Consider the following 10,306-nt stretch of genomic DNA (forward strand, 5'->3'; position numbering starts at 1 on the left):
ATTTGTTATTTCAAAGTACTAATAAGTTTAATTATCATTTTATTATTAATGTTAAAAATCAGGTTCTGTAGTAGGAAACTCTTTCATAATGGTGCAGTTTCAACACAACTTGGAATTACTTATGGTTAGTGATTTGGAGCTACTGAAACTACGTCACTGAAAGCTTGTCTTGACCATGAGTATACTCATGTACACAATCAACTACGTTTTCTTTTGTAATTTAACTTGGAGCCTAAAAGAAGCCTCTTCCATTTTCATTTGATGACTAATCTACATATACACATTAGTCGAGGCTAACATTATCAAAGAGGAACACGTAATAGCCCTTTATGTTAGAAATAACTGCAAAAACACAGATGTTGTTATTCCATCGTTGTTCTGTAGTTACTAGTACCCCATACGTATGAAACAGTTTAAATTATTATTAATTTCCAAATTGTTTTAGTACCTTAAGTTTCGACATGATTTGAATAGAATAGTTTGAACAAAAAAGGAAGAAAAGACTTCTTTTAAACGCAGTTCATGAAAGACCTCAATATATCATTTAACAGATTATTAAACTAAAAATGCACACAAATTATACGGTGAATTATCCATATGAAAATACCACTTCTTTCAAATAATTTCTAATCTTTGAGGGGGGGGGGGGACTTCATCTACCTACTATGACAACGTTAACTGCAATTACTAAATGCAATATTCTACCAGGAACTTTCATCCCGATAAGTAATATTTGGTGCAGTACTTGTTAGTTGTCTTTTAGTTGTTCTTACTTTCTTGGTAATTCCTTTATCCTTGTATCATCCCTACGGATAGCTGCAGAAAAGCTCAGGAACTTCAATTATTGTCATTGAGCTCAAGAATCTAATATAAATACTGAAACAGTTTTTCTTCTTTTATTCGCTTGAAAGTGTATAAAATAAAACTTTCCACACATGTGAAAGATACTTACAGCATGTTCCAAAACTTCTTCCATTATTTCTTCTTCACTGAAATCATCATCTCCTTCCTCATCGTCTACATCATCATTTTCATCCTGTTCTTCATCCTCGCTGTCTAAGCAACTCTCCAGATGCTCCATATCCTCCAATCGTACATTCACTGTCGACTGAAGTGCTTCAGAGCCTGAAACGATTATGACATATGTTACCTCTCATTGACAGATTGCAGAGTTTCTCAGATAAATGTTTACACGCTGATGAAATGTGAGAACAATTATTTATTACAGAAACTGCATTTGATTTTCCTTTTTACAACTTCCTTGACAAAGATCCAACGACTCGAAGCCATTTATTTCGCGATAATGAATGGATTTAATATTATTAGTTTGAAATGACGAGCACTATGAAATAATTTCACAAATGACAGTTCCTTAGTGTGCAACTTAACTTATGTTTACCTATCTACGTATATTTTACAAAAGAGAGCAATTCGTTACAGCTTAAAGGAAAGTTACAGCAAATATTCAGTGATTTGCATTCAAGGCTCTATGTTAATCTACCATAGCCGTTTCTAATTATAATTCAACGTACAGAAAAATAAATAAATAAATAAATAAACACTTAGCAGTAGAATATCGCACAACTATCAATAACTTATTGTTATACCATCATGAAAATATTTATTCATTCTTATTATAATGAAACGCACAAAATTCCTTTAGATAATACTGTACAGTGGTTCCCAACCGGTGTGTCGCGACACACTGTGTCACGCTGTCCTCTAAGATGTGTCACGGAATTTTAGAATTTAAAAATCACGAAGCATTTAATAATTAATTAAAATCAATTTTGAGACATACTGTACCAGTCAACGTCTCCAGTGACAGCAACAATGCTCAGTTACTGCTTTATAGAAATTTATAAGCTGACACTCTTATATTATTATTAATGAAAAAAATCAAACGAGTGTGTCGCGACATCGTAGCCGTTCAGTGAAGTATGTAGTCATTACATAAAAAAAAAGTGAGATAATAAATGAGACAATCGTGTTTAGGATCTTGCTAGCTCCTTAAAAGATGCATACTAATGTTAAAGAAAATTACGAAGATGTGCTGATGTAACAATTATGCTCCCTGACGGAAACTGAAAATTAACAACAAATGTCGAAAGCATTGGCCACAAATCACAACAACCACAATGAAAAATATGGCGGAAAACGATATTATTGTACATATATAAATTAAAGACGTTTCTACAGAATGTTTGCTCAATGACGTGTGCTTCACTTCAAGTTATAATAAACAAGACTGTTCAACAGCTATCACGAAAAAGTATTTAATTATCCGAATCTTAAAAAATAAGATGTTAAGTTTCTTTCATAAGTATGAGTTTAGTGGTTTCGGTTTCGACATATTTCCCTTCGATGAAAATAATTAATAATAATAATTTGTATATTGGTCGAAAATAATTACTCATAAACTGCAATAATATACTATTTTACACGTAACTAATTATAGTCTTCATTTATATAAAGAAGAATTAAAATTGTTAGGAACGAATGAAATTCTACGTTATGAGTAATAAAGTCATTAAAATTTGTACTTTTTACAGGATAGCTAAAATTGCACGAAATGTACCTTGGTTGCGTGTAAGTGTCGATGTTTGTGAGGAGATGATTGTTGATTCGTCGCTGCTTTCCTCTTTGACTGCACCCTGCCTGTACACGCTGATTTCACTCTCTTGTTTGTCATGGGAAGTCCGACTCTGATGAACTGAAGAGATTTCGTCGGAGGCATTCTTCACTTGATGAGAGGCTTCAGTTGATAATTCGTTCTGCTTCTTGTTCATCTGCATGAAGTGGAAGCTGAGAATATTGTACCATTTGATGGACGTGGTCTCTGGGTTGAAATCAGCTAAACTGACTTGCGCACAACCCTAGAAACAAGCATATAAAAATTAATTCCCTGCCATTTTCTTGTTTAACGAAATAAATTGACGCATATATATAATAATGACAAGCTAAGATTACAATCTGCCTTTCTCCACAGGATTCAGTTATTCATTGGAAGAGTTGTTTAAATGCAAAAGGAGATGGTTATTATGATATCTGACCATTCTACAATTATGCACAAGTTCAAATACAAAACACTCTGACAAGCAAAATGAGTTTCAAGTAAGCTGAACTAATTTTACTGACAACTAATTTTACTAACATAATAAGAAAACAATTTGAGGTAGCTGATATCTATATCGAAAAATCAATTTCACTCGGTTCAGCCGTTTTAATGTGATTCGATTACACATAAGATTACTTTCTCTTATAAATAAACATATACCACTCAATACAAAACATTTTACCGTGCGTTTAATGTCGAAGAAATTAATCGCAAAAATTTATAGAAGCATAAGTCTGCTCCTCGTATTGTATAGATGTGAAAATTGCTCACTGAAACAGAAACAGGAACAAAAGCTGAATATTTGGATCGACAATAAAGGTTTCATAAACATTCTCGAAGAGAAAAGAGAGAGAGAGAGAGAGAGAGAGAGAAAATTTAGAAAGTTATAGGGCAGAACTTCATGACAAATACAGGTCACCGCATCTTGTATGGATAATAAAGTAGAGACGATGATCATCATCGTCTACCATTGGTGTCACATGTCGTTTGCATGGGACATACATATGAACTACACAGAGTTCTGGTTGAGAGGCATGAGTAAGATCTTTGAGTAGACGAAGAACGATATAAACAATATAAAACAATATCTTAAAAAGGTTACTAATAAGTATTTAAACTGAATTAGCTCATTACAGGATAACCTCTAGTAATGGATATTTGTTTGTGCGGCGATGAACCTTTTAGGTTCCTTAATACGTAGTTTCCTTGTAGTCCCATTGGTAGTTTTACCCTGATTAAGATTATCACGATAAATAGTTACATATCCTTCCGCAAAAAATATGTAGACGTGGGAGCAATAAGGTATTTCATTGCCGAATACTAAGATCAAATCTCTCTATGTATCATGCTTCTTGGAATATTCGCAAGTCAATGATCCCACGTAAGAATGTGAATCTAACTGCACAAATTTTCCAAAAGCGATAGGAAATCCAAATACTGTTATCCTTGTTTTACAATAAATTAGGATAAAAGTTAACTTGCGATACTTACCAAACATTCTTCTTGTTGATCCTTATCAATACACCACACATTAACCTGCAATGTTTTGGCATATAACTTGTTAATCGGTACAGGCATAGGAAAGTTCTCTCCATATGTTGGTTTCCGTAAATCTTCTACAGCCTTTGTACAACACGCTAAAGTAGTATTTGAAGAACTCGGCAGTAAGGCTGCTTTAATGCATCTGAAAAAGAACGAAAAATGTAAGATGACAAACTTTAGAGAATTTTAAAAATAAATTTTTCTTTTTTATATAAACTTCGTAAGTTTTTGCTTAACTTACTTTCCATATATTCAGTGTTAGTTTCTAAAACACTTCTGATCTATTTGCTAATGCAAACCTACGAAAAGTCGGTTGTAACAGTTTTATCGCATCCTCTCGTCATTAGTTTGTTCTTTGAATAGCAGTAACACTTAATAATAACGATAATAATGGAGAAGGTCACTATCTTTCATTTTACATTATTATTATTTATTACTCTTCACTTCTACAATTTTTACTTCTAACTTCCTTTAATCTCACATATTTTCCTATTGTTTTTCTCCCATTGTTTTAATTATTTTTATTTTCTCCCACTTTCTTTACCTACATTATTACCACTCCTGCATTTTAGCTGTCATGTTTTCACACTAAGTGTTATTTCCAATAATTTCTTTGCAGTGACTTTCTACGAATCATACCCTCTTCCGCCCAGTATTTTCTTCTCTTTGAACGGGGAAATTATTGCTAGTCTGACTTGATCTCAGTTTCATCCTAATATCAGGGGTAAAAGTGAGGGGGAACGCGGGGGGACGCCGATACCCCACTTTCACAAAATATCTATGACGTCCTCCCATTTTCTAAAAAATTACAATGGGCAAAGATAGACACGGGGGACGGCGTGACGTCATGCGTCCCCCTATCTTTCCAGATCCACTTTTACTCCTGCCTAATATACCTTATTCGAAACTAGCCGACCGTCACATAGCCAGATGCTCTTTTACTTTTTTTTGTTTTCCTCCTCTTTCTCCTATACTCTATGACAAAACGAGTATCACGGAATGGTACACAAAGAATAAAAAAAAAAAAAAAAAATGCATGACTAGATCGGGATTTGAACCGTGCCGACGCCTTAACCACCACTCCCTGAACGGTCACACATCTCTGTCGGTCTTGAAGCCGGTGTTTAGCTATCACCTGAGTCGCAACTCTTGTGCTTGGACAACCTAAACCTAGTATCTACAGTTTAATCCAATGTTCTCGGGATTGCTGCCGGAGTGTATGTTGCTGTGCTGAGCTTTCGTTACCGTATAGCGGTAATATCTTCAGAGCTATGGGTTGGAGTGTGCTGGTCGTACAATTTATATGTAGTCTTAAGGAATTGCTGTGTTTCTATTGGTTGTTGTTATTGGCCAATAGCGTGCTCTGATGTTCCCGGTGGAAACTGTACTCTGATTGGTTGTTAGTTCTTTTCGTACTGAGAAGCAGACGCCAAATATCAGGTAGATGATAACCTTCGTCTCTGTTGATGGAGAGCTTGTGTGTGTACAAATGAATAGAGCTTCATGTATTTCCTGTCCCTGAACTGTTTCCTTTTCTTTAGAACTTCAATTTGGTCTCACATAGCCGTATGATTGTACGGTATGCAGTGTTCGGCTATTGCAGATTTTTCCGGTTGTTTCAGTCTGGTATGTCCCTGGTGTTCTTTCAATCGGTCCTCAATATTCCTTTCTGTTTCGCCTATACAAGTGGCGTTACATTCACATGTGATCCTATAGATGCCCGGCGTCTTTAACCCCAAGGGGTCTTTTGGGGTTGGTAGTAAACTCTTGATCTTCGGTGTGGGGAGGGGCAGTGTGCCGTCTTGATGTTGAATTTCTCCAGTAGTCTTGCTAGTTGATTGGAGGTTTTTCCCATGTATGGAATAACTGCAATATTTTTCTTAGGCAATATTTTCCTTATCTGTCGTATTGCCTTTCTTTTGTGGCGCAATTTCTGTTACTGTATTTTCTCATGGCTATCTTGATATGTTTCGACGAATATCCGTTGAATTTGAATACCGTTTCTAGGTGAGAGAGTATCTACAGTGTCTAAATTACAGAACACCCCACGGTAGCATAATATATTATATTGATCAATGGAATCATACCAACTCCTCTTTAGGCGCAATTCAATGATATGCATTGATTCGTTGATTTGTGTACCACTAAATACGCACCTGAAGAGAAACTGATCAATATAAAATCGGTTATTTTCTCCATTTACAAAGATTACCTCGGAAGCAAAAAGATGGCTATTTAGTTCTACAGAATGCTATTGCATAAGTACTTTTTATTGCTGTTATTTTGTATGCTCATCTTTGTTCTTACCTATTATTGTTTCGATCAGAATTCGTCAAATTTACTACTACTTCTTCAAGTGAATAACACTGAATAACAACTGTCGTAACTCTAAAAAGCTCAATAGCACAAACGAGAATGTTTATGCGTATAGCCATGGACTGTTTACAATGTAATAACACAAGTTTAGTTTTCGTTTTCCGTAAGACGATCCCATACATACGCGTACCAACATTGTATGAACACGAAATAATCATTTAAAATAATATTTATGGAGCAGTTTTCTATTGAAGACAAAAACACGGAAATTAAAAGAAATTAATTTAACGTCCCACAATTAAGACATTAAGGATAAAATGAAATTTAATGAAATCTTTCAGTTTTATGGCCCACGCTTATGCCCTTTCGGATAAAGAAGATGAATGGTTAATGAAGAATTATTATGACGGAACTAGTGAGAACGTACAGGGAACAGATCATGAACATGGTGCTGTCCATCACAAACTCGATGGTATGGGATAGAACAACGAAGTCTTAACACTACACGTGAACGCTTTATCACTCAGCCAAAATGCTCCGGATAAAAACAACGGAACAATAAAATAAAACGTAAAGTACATAGAACTACTTATGAAACAGAATAATCACGTTTCATTATCTACCACGAACGTGAAGATGAATAAGAAAGAATTTAAAATAACTCAGGGGAATAAAGCGCTGTATAAAAAGTCAGCCAGAATTTTGAATCTGAAGATTCGTTATGAAAAAAGAATACAGTTGTGAACTATCTCAACATAGTCACAATACTCGTTTTGGTAAAATTGTAGCACGAATACATTTCAATTCCATGTAATATAAATACATACAAGGTATGCAAATGAAGAAAATAGTCGATAAATGCAACAAAATAGTCTATAAATCTCTTATTTTCTCATATAACAAAACAACTTTCACGTTATGACAATCATCAAGTTAGAAATTTTATTAACTGTACTTACACTTTACAATTCTCGGGAATAAACAATGCAGCCAAGTTCCGTGCTCTCTCGATTCCAACATGTAGCAAACCATCACAGAGTGAATACCTATAAGAATATAATGAATTAATTATTTGCATACTTCGAAACGTAACCAAATCTTAACATTACAACTACAGCAATATTAGATCTGTAAGCAACCGTTAAAGTAAGAAAAAGTATGTTTCTGCCGTAATTATCTTAGCACTAACGACGCAGCAAGGTAAGCACTCTTTTTCTTAATATAGGGCTGTTAGTTTTATCAATCTGGGTACTCATTACCATTCATGCTGTTCAGAATTGAACCATCTGCTTACTGTTTGTAGGATTGGATGATTTGAATCAGTGTAAAACTGCACATCTGTCACGAGCTTTCCCCCATTTTTTCAATACGTATGTAATTATTGCGAGCAACTTTACTTGTCCTAGACAATCTCAAAGGACAAAAATCAATAATGACCAACTACGATACAAATACAATTGTTGATTTTACATATCTATGAACAATTCATTGCACACCTAGAATAGACAACAATACGTGTTCACTTCGTAGTCACAGCTTATATCCCCCTTCACATGTTATTTTGTCGTAACTCCAGACATGAGCACAACAATTTTCATTAAGCTGTAGAGAATCAAGTTTTTCTCCCTGGCGTTATCCATTCGTACAGAATTTTTCACAAGGGAGAGAGTATCTGGTTGCTATACATATGTGCTAGCATTTGTACAAAGCAATGCATGAATAAACAGTTATTCACGACTCTTAGAAGGTACTATAAATTCTTAAAATTCGAAACAAAATCAAACGTAGTAACTATACATATAGAATAGTTCTTAAAAACACAATCTTAATTACATCATGGTTCAACGATATAGTGGATTCCAGAAAGTATCAAGATTATATACATAGCTGATAGTGAAAGCAGATACAAGTTTTTTGAACCAATACTGCAGATTATCATAGAATGATACTGAATGTAAGGAAAAATACACAACACTGTAAACTTATACGGAAAACTGAATAGTTCATACAGCCATTCATAGTATTTAATATACTGCTGTCGTCAGTGTAATAACTTTCCTGTTCACATGTCGCGAAATGTTAACCGCAGTAAGCAAAATAACGAAGATAAAGGAACTAGTACGTACATATTATTATTATTATTATTATTATTATTATTATTATTATTATTATAACAACAACAACAACAACAACAACAACAACAACAACAACAACAACAACAACTACTACTACTACTACTACTACTACTACTACTACTACTACTACTACTACTACTACTACTACTACTACTACTACTACTACTACTACTACTACTACTACTACTACTACTACTACTACTACTACTACTACTACTACTACTACTACTACTACTACTACTACTACTACTACTACTACTACTACTACTACTACTACTACTACTACTACTACTACTACTACTACTACTACTACTACTACTACTACTACTAATAATAATAATAATAATAATAATAATAATAATAATAATAATACATCTGAAATCTGATTGACATAATTTTGGCTGTTATAAATACTTGCATTAGTATTTTTCGAATAAACTACTTTACGTCTCGGGACAGCATACAACTGAATTTTAAACACTGCTTTAAGAACATCTCATTATTTCAAACCACACATTTACATGGTATTTGCCTTTAATTTTATTTGCCAACTATAAATTAGACTATTATCTAAATTCCCTTTAAGTTGTCAATAAATTATAACGACTGGGAAAAGTGGAACACCACAACCGAATAGTATGTTTCGCAAAGAATGATTTTTAGACAGTAGAACTCACCTTAGTTGGTTCTGTTTCAGTACTTTGGTTGCATATAACTTCAATGATTTTACGTATTCTACCAAACCTTCATCGAGTACTTACTTACATACCACGAGTTAGGAAATTTGAGATGTTACAGAAGACAAAACTTATATGAAAAAAAAATGCTCTTATCTTAGGAAGCTGAAAATTGTCTTACTTGCAGTAATCACGATGAAATTTCTTTCTTTCTAATCTGTCATTTTGCAGGTGGCAAAGTAAATAGCCACTGGAATTAGCAACACAGACACTTTTGGATGAGTACTTATTGTATAATAAAACAAATCTAACCATTGACATTACCATTCAATTCAATGTGATTTATTAGGTATCCTAAAATATTCTGTTGGATTTCAATGCTTCCTGTATCTTCCGCTTCGAGTCTTTCTTAACAATAATGTGTGTGTGTTTTCTCTTGTAGTCTGCTGGTTGTGGTCGCTATAGTTAAACATGACTCAGTGAGAGCAGGTCAAACACAAGAACCTTAAATAATTTGTTCTATGGACCTGTATGCTTTACTGGGAACAAATGATAATGAAACGGGAAGAAAAATATACACCAGGCATATCTGTTGCTGTGATAAATAAAAGGACAATACAACTGAGATTTAAATAGAAGAACGACAATGAATCTGGCCAGCACACACCGTTACGAAATCGACAACTAAGTATTTAAGGTGGCAATTGCAGTCGATGGGGATCGAATGTATGAGAAACCATTGTAATGCAGAAATCATTCGCCAATACCTCTACCAAGTTACAAAACGGTATATAAAGTGGAACAATAGATCTCACATGAGAATCGAGGCTCAGATCGCGACATTTTTTCTTCCCAGTCAGGGAAGAAAACGTCATTTCTCGACAGAGTTCTTGCGACAAGAAGGTTCTTTAAGATACTCCACAGCGCCGTTGTCATTGCCTAGCACCGTATGAACCCATTCCCAAACAATCAAAACCACTACTGTAGTCACCAAAAGTGCCTTGTTCTGTGTTCGTTGG

At 34.3% G+C, this 10,306-nt stretch overlaps 1 protein-coding gene across 1 annotated transcript in view; it reads right to left on the bottom strand.

The window, feature by feature from the left end:
• Positions 1-10,306, bottom strand: part of LOC145670306 (protein kibra-like) — a 118,753-nt gene that overhangs the window by 12,470 nt on the left and 95,977 nt on the right. Inside the window, exons 11-13 of the mRNA XM_081738780.1 lie at positions 4,109-4,301; positions 2,579-2,876; positions 953-1,125 (exon numbers count right to left, since the gene is read on the bottom strand). Of these exons, the coding sequence (XP_081594906.1) occupies positions 953-1,125; positions 2,579-2,876; positions 4,109-4,301 (664 nt within the window). The remainder of the gene's footprint in view (positions 1-952; positions 1,126-2,578; positions 2,877-4,108; positions 4,302-10,306) is intronic.

Source organism: Thermobia domestica, chromosome 14 (assembly GCF_964235325.1).
Source record: "Thermobia domestica chromosome 14, izTheDome1.hap1.1, whole genome shotgun sequence".
Taxonomy (NCBI): domain Eukaryota; kingdom Metazoa; phylum Arthropoda; class Insecta; order Zygentoma; family Lepismatidae; genus Thermobia; species Thermobia domestica.